At 37.4% G+C, this 21,853-nt stretch overlaps 1 protein-coding gene across 3 annotated transcripts in view; it reads right to left on the bottom strand.

Annotated features, from left to right (window-relative positions):
- Positions 1 to 21,310, bottom strand: part of CDADC1 (cytidine and dCMP deaminase domain containing 1) — a 41,747-nt gene extending 20,437 nt beyond the window's left edge. The window contains exons 1-5 of one of the 3 annotated variants that reach the window (XR_004141296.2): positions 21,093 to 21,310; positions 20,247 to 20,344; positions 12,158 to 12,232; positions 8,773 to 8,950; positions 1,494 to 2,063 (exon numbers count right to left, since the gene is read on the bottom strand). Coding sequence is in view for 2 of the 3 variants with exons in the window: in XM_010995193.3 (XP_010993495.3) it covers positions 1,494 to 2,063; positions 8,773 to 8,950; positions 12,158 to 12,232; positions 20,247 to 20,344; positions 21,093 to 21,174 (1,003 nt within the window). In the remaining variant the exon portion in view is untranslated. Of the gene's footprint in view, positions 1 to 1,493; positions 2,064 to 8,772; positions 8,951 to 10,911; positions 11,005 to 12,157; positions 12,233 to 20,246; positions 20,345 to 21,092 lie in introns of those variants that run through there. The other 2 variants (XM_010995193.3, XM_031466426.2) reach the window with 2 other exon arrangements.
- Between the last annotated feature and the right edge of the window lie 543 nt (positions 21,311 to 21,853).

Raw genomic sequence — 21,853 nt, 5'->3', positions numbered from 1 at the left:
CTGCACATTAACAGCAGATAAATTTACAATACTATAACTATACTAGTAGAGCATCTAATCAAGAATACATTTGCAAATTTACATCTCTGCATCACTGCATCTTTAAACACTGGGGGCATACGTGGTATTACGAGGTACTGTGAGAAGAGCTCCTTAGATCAAGACCAGCAGACTCACATCCCCATCTTCCGCTCACTCTGGAATCTGCGGAATTCTAATTGGCAAATGGGAATTAGTGAAGTACACCGATAACAGCTGTTCCCATTTATGTTCCTATCCTTCTAGAATGGTTTAGAGAAAAAATCTTTATAAAACTGGTGTTGGCAGAGACAAACGAATAGCCCGTGAGACAAGATAATTACATTAAATCAGACCTTTACACAATACAGTTGTTTGGCATCGTATAGTTTGTGCCTGTAGTAGAATCAAATTCTTTAATAAGAATTGAGTGATTATTAACTCTGCTGAATGCCAGAATCCCTTGCATAACTTTAAAAATCCACAGGCCTAGGACACACACGTCAAGACTAGGTTTAGTAGCTCTGGGTTGGAATTTGAGCGTTTGCACTTTTAATAAAAGTTCCACAGTGATTCTAAGATGCTACATTTGAAAAACTCCATCTTACTGAAATTACTTCAACCTGTGGTCTTTGTTTAGCATATACTGCAGACCAGTGGCATTTGTATGGACTTCTTCTGAAGAGTTTCTTTCTTCTCCTTTCTTGGGATAAGTTTTAAAAATCCTACTATAACCCACTCACCAAATCTCACTCGACTCTTCCTCCTGCCTGCACTTTCTTTTCCTCGTTTCAACATTGCATTTTAAAAAGTGATCATGATTCTACTTTGAAAAATCTTATGTCTGGGAAGATGTAAAAACGCTGTTCTATAATTGGAATTACAGCTATTACCTTTTATCATGATAGAGAAAATTCCCAAGCAGTATTTCACATACATACTCATGTACAACTTAACATAATAGAGTAAAAATGTTTGGCTTCTCAACTTGCTGATTGGAAGATATATCAGAAATTGGAAGAATCTGCCAAAACTACCTTTGAGTCTGTTGGTTATTTTGAATTCATATTTTTAGTTTAAAGATTTTAAAAATTTACTAAATATTGAATATATATATATACAGAATATTGAAGAGTTTTTAAAAAATGAATGATTTTGGTTCTGTCTCCTCTCTTTGTCCTATCTCTAGTGGAGGGCTCACTGAACAGTGAAACAGTCAAAGCAAGAAGCAGAAAGGGCCTAATGAAAGCCTGATTTATAAATGTAGCACCCAATACAGGTCACGAGAAATCCTAAAACTGCTCTAGGAAAGAACTGTCTACTCAAGGGTCTAATGTCTCTATATTTGTATGATCAGCCAAACTTTAGTATCTAAGAGTCAATAAATGCTACCATAGATAAGATAAACACTGCTTTACTTCCGAAACAAATACGACCCAATCAGCCCGGATTTATGAACTAAGCATGTAACTCACCAGTTCGATACGCCAATAACCTGGCCTGAATCATGCAGTGTCTTGCAATTTCTTGTGGCAAACTTTGATTGTGAACTTCATTAATCTGTTCGGTATTGCGACAATAAAACCCGTAGTGTGTAAAGTTGGGCACACTGGAAGCTACTGTGGCCAAAAGGAGGATAAGGTCCTTCATGTTTTGCCTTAGATTGCTAAAGTACGGGTTTTCACACAGGTTCTCCAAACCTATAGTCATCAGTATTTGCTTATGCATTTCTTCATTGGAAACCAAAAATATCATTTCATATTCTTTTATTCTTTCTTGCTTACATTCAGAATAAAAGTCAATGTTAGTGTCCGGCAATGTTCTTGAAATTTTTTGAATAAAGTCACATTTGTAAGAGGTCTCCTCTACAAACTGCACCATGTAACACACCAGGGGCTGAAGTAAGACACACACATGAGCCCGGCTGTTTGACTTCAATCTTTCCACTGCTTTGGCATCTAACTTTGCATCTTCGGAACTAGAAGCCTCAGTAAGCAAACTTATTTCTGGATCAGCAGGCCAATATGAAATTCGGTTTACTCCAGCTGAAATACAAAATACAAAAGGAAGTTATTAGATGCATGCTGAAATTAAATGTTTTCTTGATAAACCCACCATATTACTGCAATAGATCCAGAGGTCCCACTATAATAAATGTCTATTACCAGGTCACCAATGGTACAGCCCAAGCATTGACAAACTGTTGGCCCACAGGCCAAATCTGTCCTGTTGCCTATTTTTGTATAGCTTGCAGGTCAAGAATGGATTTCAGTTTCCAATAGCTGGGAAAATCAAAAGAAAAATATTTTGTGACACATGAGAATTATATAAAATCCAAATTTCAGTGCCTGTGAATAAAGTTTTATTGGCAAACAGACACACCTAGTCATTGACATAGTGCCTGGCTGCTTCTGCCCTACAATGGAGTAGCTGGGTTGAGAGCTGAACAGGTGTATGGATACCATACGGCCTGCAAAGCCTAAAATATTTACTATCTGGCCCTTTAGGAAAAGTTTGCCAACAACAAAGCCCACAGAAGGTGTCTGTGGAATCACTGGCTTTGCTAAGTGTGGTCCCAAAGTCCAGAGCTGGGACTATATACCAGAGTCCTCCCAAGTCAGCACATGGCCCCTGTTAGACGTATCACAGCCGACAACTGATATTGGCTGGAGTTTTGTACCTGAAATAAACAATTCACCCACGCATTAAAAATGTCCCTGTACTCTAAATTCTTCCTCTGGGAAGGTCTTCTAAGAAAATATTTGAAATAAAGGCAAAAGAAGATACAGATATGTAAATATTTAGTGCAACATTGTTTAAAACAGTATAAACATAGAAAAACTCTAAATGGTCAAAACAGGGGAATGGTTTAACGCATTACAGTACTCCTCATAATAAAATATACAGTTATCCAAAACGTCCACAAACAATTTACAATGTAAGGGCAGCAGGGAAGCAGAGGGAGGAAAAGCAATATTAATTGATTTTAAGTCCGCAAAATCAGACAAAACAACACACTGGAAGGAACATTTTTCAATCAATGTGACAGAGGAAAGGTTAGTAATCTTTAATATACAGAGAAGATTTTAATTAAGAGCACATATGAGTTGACAAGAATATTAAGGCCTCAAGAGAGACAAAAAAATATGAACAGGCAGTTACAAAAGAGAAAGCAAAACTGGATAACAAACACGAAAAAAGTTTTAAATTTGTGTTTGAGAATGAACAATGAGATGCCTTATACAGAGTTAAGCACACAAATGTTCATCAATTAATTAGTATTTTATGACAAAGACACCCCTTCGCTAGCATCTCATGTACTTTCAGCTAGGAGAGACCTTTATGACTGTGCCCAGGAGTGAAGAGACAGATGGTCCACAGGTTTTCTGCATTCAAAGTAATAGACGAGCTGAAAAATTCAAGTTGAGCAAATGCACATTTCCATCTACTCCCCGCTACTGCTGACTCTTACTACGGCTTGGGCTGTAAAGTCACTTTGAAGGCCTCAAAGCCATTGTCAGAATGTTTCCCCTGGCTGGTTCACTTTCCCTCTGTTGGGATTCTCATAATCCATTTCCTAACCAGCACTGATGGTCAATCTTGGACGTAAGCATTCTGGTTGTTTTTAGTAATCTTGATTCAAGGAAAAGAGGGGATAACTCATGTTTGAACGAATTTTCATGTACTAAAATAGCAAATGCTACAGCAGAGGTTGTCAAATTGTTTGGTCTCAGATCCTGTTACTCCTAAAAAGCAATGAGCACCCCAAAGAGTTTTTGTTTATGTGGATTATACCTGCTGATATTTACTGTATTAGAAAATTAAAACAATTTAAAAATATTAATAAAGATCCTATTATACATTAATATAAATAACATAGTGTAACACCAAATAACTGTATTTTCCAAAACAACAATAAAAACTAGCTGAGAAGAATGGCATTAGTCTATACAAAGCTCTTTATTATCTGGCTGATTAAAAGATAGTTGTATTCTCAAATCTGCTTCTGCTTTCAATCTGTTGCCATAGGTTTTCATCAGAGTATATGAAAAGTATCCAGCCTCACACAGGCAAGCATTTAAAAAAGGAGTATTTTTTAAATTTAAAATATTGTGTTATTTCCAGATGTACAGCAAAGTGATTCAGATATATATTCTTTTCCAGATTATTTTCCATTATAGGTTATTACAAGATATTAAATATAGTTCCCAGTATTATACAGTAAATTCTTTTTATCTATTTTGTATATAGTAGTATCTGTTAATCCTATACTCCTAACTTATGCCTCCCCTCTTCCCCTTTGGTAACTAAAATTTTGTTTTCTATGTCTGTGAATCTGTTTCTGTCTTGTAAATAAGTTCATTTATAAGTTCACTTGTATTATTTTTAGATTCCACATATAAGTGATATCATATTTATCTTTGTCTGACTTGACTTCACTTAGTATGATAATCTCTAGGTCCATCCATGTTGCTGCAAATGGCAATATTTCATTCTTTTTTATGACTAAGTAATATTCCACCCAGTCAGTTCATGTGTGTGTGTGTGTGTGTGTGTGTGTATTATATATATATCTCACCACATCTTCTTTATCCAGTCATCTGTTGATGGGCAATTAGGTTGCTTTCATGTCTTGTCTATTGTAAACAGCACTGCCATGAACACTGCAGTGCATGCATCTCTTTAAGTCAGAGTTTTCTCCAGATATATGCCCAGGATTAGGACTGCTGGATCATATGGTAGTTCTATTTTTAGTTTTTTTAAGGAACCTCCATACTGTTTCCCAACGTGGCTGCACCAATTTATATTGCCACCAACAGTGTAAGTAAGAGGGTTCCCTTCTCTCCACACCCTCTTCAACATTTATTATTTGTAGATTTTTTGATGATGACCATTCTGACTGGTATGAGATGGTACCTCATTGTAGTTTTGATTTGCATTTATCTAATAATTAGTGATGTTGAGCATCTTTTCATGTGCCTGTTGGCCATGTGTAATGTCTTCTCTGAAGAAATGTCTAGTTAGGTGTTCTGCCCATTTTTTGACTGGTTTGGATTTTTTTGATATTGAGTTCTATTAGCTGTCTGTATATTTTAGAAATTAAGCCCTTGTCAGTCACATTATTTGCAAATATTTTCTCCCATTCTGTAGGTTGTCTTTCGTTTTGTTTATGATTTCTTTTTCTGTGCAATAGCTTATAAGCTTGATTAGGTCCCATTTGTTTAGTTTTGCTTTCACTTCTTTTGCCTGGGGAGACTGATCTGAGAAAATATTGCAACACTCTATGTCAGAGAATGTTTTGCCTATGTTTTCTTCTAGTTTATGATGACATGTCTTATATTTAAGTCTTTAAGCCATTTTGAATTAATTTTTGTGCACGGTGTGAGGGAGTGTTCTAACTTCAGTGATTTGAAAAGTATTTTAACAGCCATTTCAGACAATTATGAATATTCTTCTTTCACACTACATAAAATTTTGACAAGGGATAGATTCTTAAGAGGTGAGTTACAATGTGGAATCTGAAATCACATCAACAAACTTTTTCTACTGTTACATTGAAGTCTGCTGGTCTATCTTGCACTTAGAATGGCTTTCTCACTCAGTATTTTCTAGCATCATACAACTGGTCATTTGGAAAACAGGAATACACTGATTTCATAATACTTAAAAAAAAATTTCATTCATTAATATAACCACCAATCTCATCAGAAGAGTCTTTAAGTATTGGGAAGCTATAAGTTCATTTGATGGTACATATGAGTTTTTCAAAATTCTAATTTTCACGTGAAGGCTCACATTTTGTCACTGGCAACAACTACTGCCAGCTGTTTTCCTGGAAGTGACAGGTTCACTTCATTCATTTTTGAGAAAACGTCTGCCAAACAGCCAAGTCTAAATAATTGTAGTTTGTCAGTTCATAGTATTCCATGAAAAAACCTGGATAATTTTGTTCATAACTCAAACAATTGTGTAAGCTTTCCTTAAGGCAAACTTCATACTTAGGTTTACAGCAAAAGTGCTTTATGTCCACCTCCTATTTTCTCATCACAGAGAGTATTAAAAAGATGCATACTCAAGGGCTGAAGTTTAATAGAAGTAATGTTTTTACTGTTTCATCAACAACATTCTTATATGACCCCTGCTCCCTGCTATGGAAGACTACAACGAGGACTACTGCCCTGAGTCATACCATGGCAACGGTGAGGGTGGTTTTACTCACCAGCGTTTGAGGACTATTAGCATAAATGTACATTGTCATGAAAATAATTTGACTTGTGGACCATCAGGAAGACAAAGACTACATTTTGAGAACCTCTGTGCTTCAGAAATGTTTACTTCATAACTGAAGTAACAGTAATTATAACTAAACTAATTAGCTACAGCACAGGGTTAAACCATGCCCCTTACCAAGATAAATAAATAATATATAAACCTAATCAAACGTAGCAATTTTATTTATATATGGGTCTAATACCAGAACAAAAGCACTTCCATTGCATGTCCTTCCTGATTTTCCACACTTCATTATCTTTCTTACCAGGTTTAAATGTCAACTCAAACGCATCAAGCAGTAGTGAATTATTTGCAATCCTTTGTTTTTCTAATTCTTGGCTCTGAGGCTATTAAGAGTGCTTTTAGCATAATCAGCTCAGCGCAAAACACAACTTTTATTCATTCATTTACTCTCTCTTGACTCTAGAAGAGATCAGTCAACAAATCTTTGGTTCTTTTACATTCTTTCCTTTCTAGATCGATGCCACCACCTGAATCCTCTCTTACACTCTACCTAATGCGACAGTCTACTAATCAAGCCCTCAACCTCTTATCTTTCCACGTTCCAATTGAGTAACAACAACAACAAAAAATCTTAATCATGTTACATTCTGCTCAAAAATCTTCAATGGCTCCATATTATCTATAATAGAAATTATAAGTCAATTAACACAAGTGATAAAATGAATATCCAATATGCACAGTTAAGTGGGAAAAGGAGAAGAAAAATGCCACCACCACTATCACACTTATCTTCTCTATTTGTAAGTGCAGGGGGAAGACTACAGAATCTAATAACTCAGCATAGATACCTACCTACTTGAAATACTTGTTGCAGGCCAGAAGGCTCTGGCCACCTGACCATTTTTCCTGGAAGTGCTTCCACTTGTAGCTCAAGGGAACTGCCTTGCCACCTATCTGATCAATACTCTTTAAGACTGATGTAAATAAAAATAGCTCTTCCTCAAAACAAGTTTAGGGAACTCTGTTCTATAAGATAGAGCCGAAAGGCCAGGCAGTTTTTTCAAAGTTCTCTACTGAAGCCCCAACCTGTCATTATAATCCATCTGCCACCATTCTCTCCAAGAGTAATTTTCCGATTCAAACACTGACCCCCAGAACCTTGCTTCTCACAACTTGATGACCCCACATGTGTTGTCCCCCTGACCGGGAACGTGTTCCTCCTCCTCTACATCTGACCCGTGAAGATGAAGCTTAAGCCCCAGCTCTTCACAGCAGGGCAACCTGCAGGGATCACTTTCTTCTCTGAGCTCATATATCACTTACAGCCTGCATCACTTATTTGCTAATAGATGATGTGTAACATTAAATTGGTTTTGGCCCCCAAATAACATTTTGAGGGAAAGGATTAGGAACTACATTACCCTTTTTTCACAGAAGCTGTCTGAACCTGGTCCTTCTGGGTTTTAAGGAAGCTTCATTACACAGGTATGACTGATTAGGTCACTGGCCGTTGGTGTTTAAACTCAAATTCCAGCCCCTCTCTCCTCCCCAGAGGGGGCTGAGGCTGAAAGTTCCCCCACTAATCATCTGGTTGGTTTCCTGGGCAACCAGGCCCCATTCACAGGGGATTTCCAAAGAGTTACCTCATTAACATAAACTCAGTTGCGGTTAAAAGGGACCTGTTATGAAAAACAAAAGACACATTTATCACTCTGATCACACAGGATATCCACAAGGTTTTAGTTGCTCTGCGCCAGGAATGAAATGAAGACCAAGTATAGAATTCGTATTACAAATCACATTATTACAGAGCCTATGTAAAAGATAAAAAAAATTTTAAGTATGCAAATGGTCTGAATACTTAGCTGGGTGCAAAACAGAACCATAAGCACAAAGAGGTTTGGTGAGTAGCCCGGTGGGGCAGAGATGGATGGTTAGCTATACGTTAATCATTTGTGGTCCTCCTTCCAAAGGGTAGAGTAGTCACTGGGAGGCAGCTGCCCAGCCAGGAACCAGCTCCCAGGATGGATGTAAAGAGAAATGATGCCTGGGGCTTCGAGGCCAGGGTTTTTAAGAAGCAGGTATGCCTCGTCTACTCTTTCTGTCTCCAGATGCAGAGGACTCAAGGCCCAAGGGGATGTAGGAGCAAGCAGACAGGAGATGCCTGGCCCACAAAACCACCTCAGGGAGAAAAGCTGCCTGCTGTTCAGCAACACCTGCACTGGACTATTACGTGGGTGATAAATGTCGAGAATATTAAGCCACTGAAATTTTGGTGTTTGTTATGGCAGCTGGCATTAGTCAGTCTACTAATACAATGAGGGTCATCTAACTAGTTAGTGACAGAACTGAGACAGAATCCATGTTTTCTGACTCTTCTTACAGTATATAAAACTGGTTTCAGATATGTATTTATATTTCTAAATTATCTCTGTGGTATTCAGGCAATTTGTTCTCACTTGATTTGTTCTCAGATAAATGCTATTAATCCCCAACAAAGCCTTAATCTGCACTTACCATTTACAATCATTTTCAAACAAGCAGAACATGGCTTTCTGGAAAAATAAAGATCACAGTTTTTCAGCCTTGATCCATGTTTTATCAGAGCAATTTTCCCAGCGTGTAAGTCTTCACTAGAACAGTGCAGGCCAACAATTTTCATGTTTTTCACCACCACAAGACCAGTTCTCTTAACCTACATTAAGATACAAAACAATAATGTATAATTTATGTGATTAGTTATAATATCTAATGATCATATCATGGATTATACTTGATGTATTAATAAAATGAAAGTTTCATTTAGTTCTTTATCTGAACACAGTATGAACAAAAGCACATTTCTCATTAGGTCCAAAAAAATTTCTGAAAGTTTAATGTTGACTTTATAATAGAAATCTTCTATATCTAGGCTTTCTTAACCAAATAATTAAGCATTTAATTATCATAAATTTGTCCTAGTAAAAAATGAATACATTTTTACCTAGTAAATGGCAAGAACCAAGGTGACTTAATTTGTTTTTTATAGCATCTAGTCTAGGACTATGTAATATTAAGCTTCTAGATGGTAGTAAGGAAAAACTTGGAAAACCCTGTGATTTTACACATAGGTAAGTGAAGCCCGGAGAGTTTACATGACTTTCTGAAAGACCCACAGATGGTAAAAGGCAGAGCTAAAGCAGAGGTCATCTTAAATCTTTTAATGTTTTAAATATTGACTAAAATAAAGATAATTCTCAGCTTCTTTCTAAAAGAGAGACTACCAATTTTTAGGACTGTGGCAGTCTAGACTAATGTGGGTAGGATGCACCTCCTACAAATATATAGATATTTATAAATTTAAAAACGTTTTTAAATGCACAGTCAAGCTCAAAAGAAAGGAAGACATACCCTGGGGTGTTAGAAAGGAAGAGAGAACTCAAAGGGCGAGCAGTAAACTCGAGCTATCTCAGCAATATCCCACCCACAGTAAGGGACTGGGCTGACTCTGCTTCAAGTCCCAGAGGCTGGGCACTGGCTGGGGTTCTGAAGAGTTGTTATTTTAAATCTAAAGTGTCCTAACTTATACAGATATTAATTTAAAAAAGCTGCTGTAATACTATTGATATCAGATAAACCAGACTAAGATTAAAAATCAGTTCTACACAAGACACAAAATAGTCTATACTGTTTTCACAGCAAAATACTCTGAAGTAAGGAATGTAAACCTGATCGCTGGGTTCATAAGGAACTTTACAATAGGAGGGGGACTTGGGCTGAGAACAGAGTGTCCATTATTTCTACTCCCTTTCAAAGAAATTTTACTCTACAATTATTCCCAATATTTGAAATCCCTTTACAGATCAGACCAAAGCTGTATTAACTAAATTAGTCAAGTTTCAGTTTCAATTATGAGCATAAATATTTGAAACTATGGAGAATGATATTTTGTGAAATGCCTAAAAAGAAGGAATGAAGAAGATTTTATAGAATTCCCTTTCTGAGGTAACCAACCAACCCTCCCCTAAACATTAAGGACATTTAAAAGGTATACAAAAATCTTTCCCTTACAAAATAAATATTCAAAAATGTAGCTAAAATATGAATGACCTATCCATATTGGCTTTTAAAATAAGCTTTAAATTTACTTTGAACCCCTTTTCCCTCCCCATCCCAAAATTTCTTGAGTTTTATGTTCCTTAAACACACAGTATATGTTAGTATCTACATCTAAGTACTTTCAGCAAGGTTTTAAAAAAATTATCACTGATGAGGCCTTATCAAAAGATCTCTGCAAACTAGAGCTCATTTTATTAAACCAAACCAATTGTGACCAATGGGAAAGGATGCGGTTAAACGGATTTTAGCTTTAACTTTCTAAGTAGTTAAGCAGACAGAAATCAAGCCAGAAACCCTGACCACAAAAGACTTACAAAAAAAAAAAGTTGCTAAAAAATGGGAAGGATACTCATCAATTTATTTTTAATTAGAACAATCTTTTAGGCCAAGTTCATTTATCACTTTTTTGTCTAGAGTCCTTTTCGCTACAGAAGATATGTTTTTCCCTCCCATTTTGTTTCTATCTAAGGCCAAAATATGAAGTTTGAGAGAAAGATTTTTCCATCCCAAACTTAAAACAAAGTCTAAGTTGCATTCCATTTTGGTACTTCCACTTACTGCAACTCCCAGAAGACTGAATCTTTGCAGTGAATCACTGTTCTGGATCCTGATTTTGCTTCACTTCACTAACATCTTGGCAAGTCGTCTATGTAATCCTAGTCACAGAGTTTCACATTAAAACATAGGCAAAAGAGGACAGTCGGCTTTGTATATGAACTAATACATTTACTTAAACAGTGACTCACTATGTTTTCCCCTTTGCCTTTCTTATAACTAAAAATTCTAAGAATTCTAAGACAAATTATTTTTATATTCTTGTTGGGTATCGTAGAGACTCACTCTCAGAAATAACCTGGTCATCTCCAGGAAATGTACATAAGAATCATCAAGGTAACTTTTTTCAAAATATACATGTTTTGTTTCCACTCCACACCCAATGAATAGGAATCTCTCTGGAAAACTCAAAAGATTAAAAAAGCAAGAAAATACTATGCAATATTAAAAAAAAAAAAACGGTTCATCTTCTCAGGACTGGGCTTTGATTTCACCCTACTCACAAGCTAGTAAGTTAGCCTGTTACTGTATCATGGATGCTGACAGAAGACATGAACCTCCTGGGTCAGAAACAAAGGACTTTACAGTTCCCAGAACAGCAAGTAATATGAGCGTTATATTTGTGATGGTTCCCTTGCCCACAAGTCCCATGCGGGTCAGGCAGATGGGCCCCAATGGATTCCTGAACATAAAGTGGGTTGTCTTATAGGACAGGAACACTGAGCTTGGGAATTCTGTTGTGTCTTACTGCAAACAGTAATAAGCAAATCTGTTCTATATCCCAGAGGGAGGCATTACCACAACCCTCAAGGTTGCCTGCTGCAAATACAATTTTGAGAAATGCCTAGGTAAAGAACAGTTAGGGCCTTGCATTCTTGGCAGGACCAGCAGGATGTGCTGGAGTTTGAGAAAACATGGAAGAGTATTTCTCAACACATTATATGAACAAATATGGGAAGGTGACAAGAGTTAAATCTGAAAGTTTTTTAAAAAAAGAGCAAGATGTAGGCGCATATTACAGAATACATAATCCCATCTGTTCTTTTTTTTTTTTTTTCCCCTTTGGAGAGACATGTATAGTCTTGTAAATGCATAATTTTTAGAAGAGTATACCAAAAACCCTCTTGGAAGTGGGAATGGGGAACCTCAGTGTAAAAGGGACTTTTATTCTAGTTTTGGAATTCTACAATCCCTTTTGCTTTGTTATTATGAACAGATATGCCTTTTAAAAAAAATCATAAAAATTCACCTGTTTTTTGTCAGGAGATACTCTGGTCATCTCTTCATTATCCCCTAAGGCTCCATGCTTTCCCTCCTCTTTTTCCTAATTCAAAGTGGATTAAGGAGAAAAAAAAGATGAGTATGTAAAACGTAATTAATTCAATATTTCCTATTCAAAGGCTGGTTTCTTTGGCTGTGGCTTTTCACGTTTTTCTTGATGAAACTCTGCACTGACTTCCTGCTTCATTCAGGTTTAAGTTCAGAATACTTAACCCAGTAAATAAGGCTTTTATAATTTGGCCCCTGAATACTTTTTCTAAAATACAGAAGAACTGAAAATAAAATTCTGTAGTTTAAGGTTTCAGAGCTGGGGCAGTTTTGAGCAGTGGAAAAGTTTGGGTGTGGCCATGGCTAAGAAGGACTAACAGGGAACAGAGGTAAATTACCTGGCACTGGGAAGGTAAGGAGCTATGTAGCAAAGGTATGAGATACGGATTGTGGCATGCAGAAGAACAGTCCCCCAAAGACCTCCCTGTCCCAGTCCCTGGAGCCTGAGGCTATGTTATATTACATGGCAAGGTTGCATATGGAATTAAGGTTGCTAATCATCTTGAAATGGGGACGTTGTCCTGGATTATCAGGTCCCCACAAAGGTCCTCATAAGTGAAAGAGGAGGCAGGAGAGTCAGTGCCAGAGTGATCCAACAAAAAAAAGACTCATCCCATCATTGCTGGTGTTGAAGACAGAAGAAGGGGTTCACAAGCCAAGGAATGTGGGCAACTTCTAGGAGCTGGAAAAAACAAGGAAACAGATTCTCCCCGAGAGCCTCTAAAAGGGATGCAACTCCACTGATGCTTTAATTTTAGGCTAGTGAGACCCATTTCGGACTTCTGACCTATAGAACTGTAAGAATATAAATCTGTGTTGTTTTAAGCCATGAACTTTGTTGACACTAATGTAGGAATGTCCACAAGTCTCCTAAAACTTGAAGTAGAAAGTTTTGAGCAAGGGGATAAATTCATTCCCCTCTCCATCCATCTATCCAACCAGTTTTTGAACACAAGTTTTCATAGCAGATTTATTCTTCATTTATTAATTCAACAAATATTTATTGAATCCTTGCTCTGTGCCAGCCATAAACCTAGTTGCTCAGGATGCAGCTCTTACAGAGCTGATGATGTATGAACACAGGAAAGTGACTATGAGGTAAGCAGATGACAAGGGGAAATAGCAGAATTCTGTAAGCCCCCAAGTAGGTGGGATATGTAATAAACTGAGTAAGTCTGAAAGTGGGAATGGCAAACTTGGTGAATGCTGACCTCTTAGTCTTCTGAAACAAATGCTGGATGCTAGAAAAGGAATAACCTCTAAGCAGTTTACAGGAAAAGCCATGTCCTGGGAAAGAGGTTTCTATTCAAGTAGAACAGGAAGTGGAGGAAGTAATGATGTCGGCTGTGAAATGATGGGGGTGTGGATGGTAGTGCTAGTGATGATGACTATACAGATGGTAATAATAATAATACCTAATATTTACTGAGTGTTTATCATGTTATCAGGTCCTAAATTACCACATTTAATCCTCACAACTTTACAAAGTAAATATGATTACTCCCATTTTCCAAATGAAATTGTGGAGAGAGATTAAATATCTCAACTATGGTCACATAGCTAATAAATGGGTAAGCAAGGTAGTGAGCCCCAGATCTGCTGTCTTCAACATTATGCTGTATTACTTCTGTTATGGAAAAGTAGATGAGGTCTTTTAGCACAAAAATAAGGTACTGAAGGACACAATGGGAAGAGCTGAGAGAGGGACAATATGTGATGTGTAGACAAAAATGAAGGGGAAAATGCAGTTATTCTAATTCTTACTAATGTAATATTCAGACAATTTAGATAAGTCTAACTTAAATTTAAAAACTATGAACCAGTAGGAGAGATTACTATTTTAAAATGACAACCATGGTAAACAGTACTAGATTTCTATTCCAAAACATTTAAAAAATTGTTTTTCCCTCTGAAGTCTCATACATAATTAGTTTCCCTCCCACTCATTTATCTAGTTTTTGACTGCATTATTACAATTTTTATTCTTTATACTCATTATATACATTGTTGAACAATCGTCAAGACACACCCATAAAGTGTAAACATCTGACAACACAGAAAACTCAGATAGCAGTTATATTCAGAAGTGGTTGTAGTTCGTAATTCCCTAAGGCTGGTAAAAATTACAATTTAAATGTCCAGTAATAAAGGAAGAGACATGTTACATTGATACAATGAACTTATGCAATCATTAAGATAATAACAAAATGATATCAAAACCCATACAACTCCTGGAAGAAAACAGGTGGTAAGCTCTCTGACATAGGTTTTGGCAGTTTTTTAAATCTGACACCAAAAGCAAAAGCAAAAGCAAAAGCAACAAAAGCAAAATAAACAAGTGGGACTACAACAAACTAAAAAGCTTCTACATAGCAAAGAAACCAGCCAGAAAATGAAAAGCAACATACTGAATGGAAGAAAATATTTGCAAATCACAGGTTTGATAAAAGATTAATACCCAAAATATGTAAAGAGCTCATACAACTCAACAGCAAAAAACCAACAAATCCAATTAAAAAATGGGCAGAAGATCTGAACAGACATTTTTCCAAAAAAGATATACAGATGGCCAACAGGTACATGAAAAGATGCTCTATGTAATTAATTATCAGGGAAATGCAAATAAAACCTCAATGAGATATCACCTCACACCTGTTAGAATGGTTATTAAAAAAGACTAATAATAACAAGTGTTGGTGAGGATGTGGTGAAAAAGGAACCCTTGTGCACTGCTGGTGGGGGTGTAAACTGATTCAGGCACTGTGGAAAATAGTATGAAGGGTCCTCCAAAAATTAAAAATAGAACTACAATATGATCCAGCAATGTCACTTCTGGGTGTTTATCCAAAGAAGATGAAAACACTAAGTTGAAAAGATATCTGTACCCAATGTTCAATAGCCAAAATATGGAAATAACCTAAGTGTGCATCAGCGGATGAATGGATGAAGAAATTGTGGTGTAAGTATACAAGCACACACAATATAATATTATTCAGCCATAAAGCAGAATTAAATCTTGCCATCTGCAACAACACAGAAGAACCTCAAGGGCATTATGCTAAGTGAAATAAGTCAGAGAAGGACAAATACCACATGATTTCTCTTATATGCAGGATTTAAAAACAAACAAACAAACAAACAACAAACCCCAAGCTCACAGACACAGAGAATAGATTGGTAGTTGACAGAGGTAGGGGTAGGGTGGGAGAAATAGGTAAACTTTAAAAAAAATTTAACTTAAATAAACTGAATTTGAAAATATAGACTAGAATAGAATAAAATAAAATAAAAACAACAAATGCATAAAGTCCGTAGTATACACCAGGCACTATCTAAGACTTTTACAAATATCAAGTAAATTCTTTTTTCAATAAAAGCTCCATGTAGTATGTACCAGTAACATTAGATTTTACAGATGAAGAATTTAACAGAGGAAGAGGTAACTTACCCAAGGTTACACAACTAGTAAGAGTGAGAGGCAGAGCCAGAATTTGAACCCAGGCAAGCTAACTGCAACCACTGGCTACTCCCAAACCATGAGACTAAGCTGTCACTCCAGTGTTTCTAACAGTATTACAGGATGAGCATTTTCCCATGTTAAATGAAAAGGGCAGGATCCAGAATGAAATGATATCAAATGAGTAAAGGAAATAGAGAAAAAAGATCAAGAAATAACACAAAAACGTCAACAGTTTCTAGGTGGTGGAATTATGGGGGATTTTTTTTTCTTTTGGCCATTTAATAAGTAATAAACATGTATTTGGTAACACATAGAAATATCTTATTTTTAGAAAGACAAAGGTTTGTAAAGTGCAAAAGCAATGTTTCTAATACAAATACATGTCAAATTGCATCTTCGAGTTTCTGTGACTTTGTATAGCAAAAGCAGAACAATTTAAGTGAAACAAATGTATTACTTTAACTTAAAGAACATTTTTCTTCTCTTAATAGGAAAAAGATCTTAACCTTATGACCATTAATTACGTGTAATTAATAGTAGAATTATTTATTTAATTTAATGCACCTGTTGAAAAAGAACTCAATTTCAGCACAGGATGTATTTCTTGGTGTGTGTGTGTGTGTGGTATGTGTGTGTATATGAATTAAAATGAGATCAAATCTTGACATTAAAAAGAGTTCCTCCAATTTATTATTTAATCTCTAAAGAGCTCAGCTTTTAACATTTATTTAATTAAAATATATTTGACATACAACATTGTGTAAAATTAAGGTATATGTTAATTTGATACATTTATATATTGTCATAGGATTGCCATTGTAGCAATAATTAGCACCTCTATCATGTTTATAACTATTCACTTCTTTTTAGTAGTTGGAATAACTAAATCCTAGTCTCTTAGCGTGTTTGATGATTATAATACAATATTATTGTCTACAGTCACTAGATTGTGCATTTGATCTCCAGGGCTTATTTACTACTCGTGGGTTTGTACCCTTAAACAACATCTGTCCTGTTTCCCCACACCCCAGCCCATGGGAACCACCATCTTACTCTCTGTATGAGTTTGGCTCTCACATGTAAGTGAGATCATACAGTACTTGTCTCTCTCCGCCTGATTTATCTCATTTAGCATAATGTGCTTAAGGTCCATTTACGGTGCTGCAAATGGCTGATGTCCTCCTTTATCATAGTTGAATAACATTCCACTGTAAAGCTCAGCTTAAAAATGCACTTTTAAAAGGTGTAAGTCTCTAAACATTTGCTTCTACTCTTGTATCTTCAAGACAATTTTAATGGCAAAAAAACAAAACAAATAAAAAAAAAAAACTCCAACAGCTTAGAAGTCGTCTACTTTCATAAAACAGTACTAAGCTATTAACAAGGAGAAAGAATAAAGGACTTAAAAATCCATGAAGAAAATGCAGACCTTCCTCAAAGCCATTAATAATATGTGGAGCCAGGGTAGGGGTTAGAGAAGTCATTGAAAAATAGGGAATAAAAATGCATAACATTTTAAATAATGTTTTACTATTTCTAAAACATTTCACATAGGAATTGGCAGAAGACTACACCAAGAGATATTACTTTATCATAAAAAGTGAATTTCCTCTCTATATACAGACCTTACACCCTTCACAAAAATGAACTCAAAATGGGTCATAGTCCTAAATGTAAAATCCAAACCATAAAACTCCAAGAAGATAACATAGGAGAAAACATAGATGTCCTTGAGTATGGTGATGATGTTTTAGGTACAACATCAAAGGCGTAACCCATGAAAGAAATCAGTGATAAGCTGGAGTTTATTAAAATTAAAAACTGCCCTACAGAAGACAATGTCAAGAGAATAAGAAGACAAGTCACAGACTGGGAGAAAATATTTGCAAAAGATGTATCTGATAAAAGACTGTTCTCCAAAGTATACAAAGAACTCTTAAAACTCAACAATGAGAAAACAACCCGATTAAAAAATGGGCCAAAGACCTTAACAGACACCTGACCAAAGAAGATACAGATAGCAAATAAGCACACAAAAGGATGTACCACATCATTTGTCACCAAGGAACTGCAAATTAAAACAATGAGATACTGCTACACTCCTATTAGAATGGCCAAAACTTAAAACATTGACAACACTAAATGCTAGTGAGGATGTGGAGCAACAGGAACACTTACTCACTGCTGGTGGGAATGCAAAAGGGTACAGCCACTTTGGAAGACAGTCTGCTAGTTTTTTAGAAAACGAAACATACCCTTATCATTCAATCTATACAATCATGCTCCTCGGTATTTACCTAAAGGAGCTGAAAACTTATGATCATGCAGAAACCTGCACACAGATGTATACAGCAGCTTCATTCACAATTGCCATAACTTGGCAGCAACCAAGATGTCCTTCAGTAGGTGAATGGATTAAATTAAGTGTGCTATATACAGACAAAGCAATCTTATTCAGTGTTAAAAATGAGCTATCAAGTCATGGAAAGACAGGGGAATCTTAAATGTATATTACCAAATGAAAGAAGCCAAACTGAAAAGGCTTCACTATATGATTCCAACTATGTAACATTCTGGAAAAGGCAAAACTCTGGAGACAGTAAAAAAGACTGGTGGTTGCCAGAGGTCAGGGGTTGGGGGAGGAATGAATAAGTGGGGCACAGGAAATTTTTAGGGCAATGAAAATACTCTGTATCATATCATGATACATAAGTGTCTGAATCTACATCTACATTTGTCCAAACCCATAGAGGGTACAACATCAAGACCGAACTGTAACGTAGACTGCGTGAAACGATATGTCAATGTACCACTCTGGGGAAGATGTGAATGATGGGGAGGCTATTCATATGTGCAGGCAGGGGAAATCTCAGTACTCTCCCTCAATTTTGCTGTGCTCTAAAATAATAAATAAGTCTTAATGAAAAGAAAAAAAAAATTGAATCCCTAACTCCCTGTGTTACAATTCTTCAACAGAATCCTGATACTTAAAAGGATAAAATCTAAACTCCCTTGCAAGGCACACAATGTTTTTTATGATCTGATCCTTCTCTACCTTTCCCAGCTCATCTCCACTCTCTTCCCTCTACCCAACTTCACCATCCCACATGAAGACCACAAGTTCTCTTCAAGTTTTTCTATAAAGAGCCCCTTGGCTTAGCAATACCTACTTATTCTTCATGTCTCAATGCAAATGCAGCCTCCCCTGTGAATCCTTCCCTCACTTCCCCCAGTCGAGCCTGGTCCTCAGGCTTCAGTCTTGGTAGCATCTCTGCTTATATTTTCTACTTGACTTCACCAACTATTTGTACCTTAATTGTTTAAATGCCTAGTTTCTCTCTCCATTAGAAAATAAGGAGCACATCTTTTTTTTTTTGTACCTCCAATGCCAAACACACAACCTCACTCACAATAAAGAAGACAATAAAAATGAAAAAGAAAAAAAGGATGGCTAGGAATGATCTCATAAGAGTACTGTGGGAATTTAAGGATTTACAAAAAGTGTTTCTGTGGAAAACCTAAAGACATCTTTCAGCAGAATTATTGGCAAGCTGGAAACTTCAATAAGCACATGTAGAATATGATTACTATTTTGTAAAAGGAAAAAAACGTGCTTAAGAAAAAAAATTGAAGGAAAGTATCAAAATGCTGAAAGTGCAGTATTAGAATGGTGAACAGCTATTGCTGCTTTCAAAAGCATGTCTGAAATGCTTAAGCTAATATTGTTTTCCACAATATGATCTTGGCTCCCTAAAAATTAATGACAGCAACCTAGACTCCAAATCTACGAATCTAAACTCCAAATCTACTAAATCAAAAGGGTGAGAACCCAGCACCATGTATGAAAGAAACCTGACTCCAAGCACAGAGGAAAATGATGAGAATGCAGCACCTTGCTGCCCTGAGGACAGGAGAAAGAAAAGGCATAGGATGCACAAACTTCCAAAATGCTGGCTTGTATAATTGTTCTTACTATACATTCCTAACCTGTTTTGATCATCTCTTTTGAGATTCAAAAAAGAGACTACTTGACACAACATTGTAAAATGACTATAACTCAATAAAAAAAGTTGAAAAAAAAAAGAGACTACTTACATGGAACAAAACTAATTAACATTCATAGATGTAATAGAAGATGCTAAGAGATATACCAAGTAAAATAAGACATGGCCTCTCCCTTCAATCAATTTAGTTTGGTGGGGGGGGGGGGGACCATCTAGATGAAACACCAACAGCATAAAATTGAGTGACAAATTATGTGGTATAGACAACTATCTGCCCAAACAAACACATAAATGCCATCAATAGCTAATAAATATGGAACGTCTGATAGGGGTAAATATGGCACATCTGAGAATCTATATTTAGACTGGAAAGAAAAGCTATCACACTATGAATTACAAGTATCACAATAAACCGCAGAGGTATTTTGCAAATTTAAAGGCTTGCTGAGTTTGTTTTTAAGTGTGACAGAAACTGGGGCAATAAAATCAAATTTTAGACCAGTGCTTTTCTAAAGGGAAAACCTATCTAAGGAAACAAATTATACCTGAGATTTTTGTCTTTGGGTTCCGACCACTGGGAAGAGCTCCATCCAGAGGCTGAGCAGAGTGAAGAGGTTGACTTTAGAAAGCCTTGGTATTTCACCTACAAGAGAGAAGGCAAACATTTAAAAATTTTACTGATGTTGAAAATACGAACTCAATGCCACTTGGGTGCTGCAGCCTTAGCTCGGCTATTTTAGCAGGAGACGGAGGAAAAGGATTCTTGGACAAGAGAATCAAAGCGTTTTCTTAGCAGGAGATTAGTTTCAACCTCCTTGCGGGCAACCTCCTCCAGCACTTTCCAAAGCTGGGCTCTTTTTCACCCGGCAGAAGAAAAAAAAAAAAGTATAACTGATAAACGGAGCTATGGGAACAACCCAACGGAAGTTATTAAAAGTCCTTGCATCTGATGTCATCGTGGAGCAAGCTTTACTTTAGACTGTGTGGAGGCGTTGCAACAAGGACAGTGGTTAGAACACAGAACTAAAAATACGGTGACCTTTGAAGGTAAAGCAGCTGATATATAGGAAAGCGTCGCGTACGGTTAATTTTGAAATCAAGTCAAAAACACGGTTTGGGGCATTTTCAGACTCGTCGATCCCCGGAGATTTCAGCTCCAAGTCCTGGGAGGTAAAGTAAAAGGGGGCAGTGAGCGCAACTTCAAAAGCCAGTGCAACCGGGCGGAGGGACCCCAGTGACCGAGGTGGGGACGCGCCCAGGGCGGGGATGGGACGCCCAGGAGCAGAAGCGCAGGCAAAGAGGGGCAGCCAGGGAGCCCGGAGTGAAACGGAGGGATCCGCACAGAGCAGAGCTAAAGGCTGGGTGGCGGGATCAGGGTTCGGGGTACTCACCGGTCATGCTGCCAGTCTGGGTGCTGACTGACCGTCCGGCCCCCGCGCTCTCCAGATTTTGCATCTGCCCTGCTTCTTTCATCCCAAGCCCACCGGCCTCTGCTGCCCAGGAAACCTTTGGCTTTCCGGCATGATCTTTGCCCCAGCAACTCCACCTCTCAGCTCCTCCCAGCAACTGTAATAGCAACGGCCAACTCGGCGCAGCCAACTGACGTAGAAGCCCGGCCGCCACTTCCGGGCGCTTTGTGTGACGTCACGGCGAGGCGTGGACGCGGCGGTGCGAGGCTGCCCCTCTGGCGGCTACCGTGTGGGTGGGAAACGGCCGTCCGTGGTATAAATTACTTGAGGGTTTTATTTGACTATGTTCGTTGGTTTTGCCTGAGTCTGGTCCCTTGAGGATGTCTTGGCAGGAAGTCCCAGGTTGCGCAGACTCTGACGGGATGATGAGGGCAGCGCAGACTTGAGAGTTTTGGTCAGAGAGCGAAGGAGAGTTGAAAGGGAAAACCGTCCCTTTTGTCGGGGTCAAGGCCTTGGAGAATTTGTGGGACGAAGGAAGTGGGAGCTGGGTTGTCGGGATTGTTGTTACCCTCTGAGATTGGCCAGTCCTGTTCAGTGCCTGGGACTCTGCTTCTTATCAAACACACGAAGACATTAAGAGGTGGAACTGTAATTGTGGGAAACGTGAGAATAGGAGGAAATGGCCCCTGGAAAATCTGAGAAGTACCTGACATTGTGGATTTATGCCCAGTGAAATTTATTTT

The sequence above is a fragment of the Camelus dromedarius genome, chromosome 13, assembly GCF_036321535.1.
Source record: "Camelus dromedarius isolate mCamDro1 chromosome 13, mCamDro1.pat, whole genome shotgun sequence".
In the NCBI taxonomy this organism is placed as follows: Eukaryota; Metazoa; Chordata; class Mammalia; order Artiodactyla; family Camelidae; genus Camelus; species Camelus dromedarius.
This window is presented reverse-complemented; position numbering and strand designations above follow the sequence as displayed.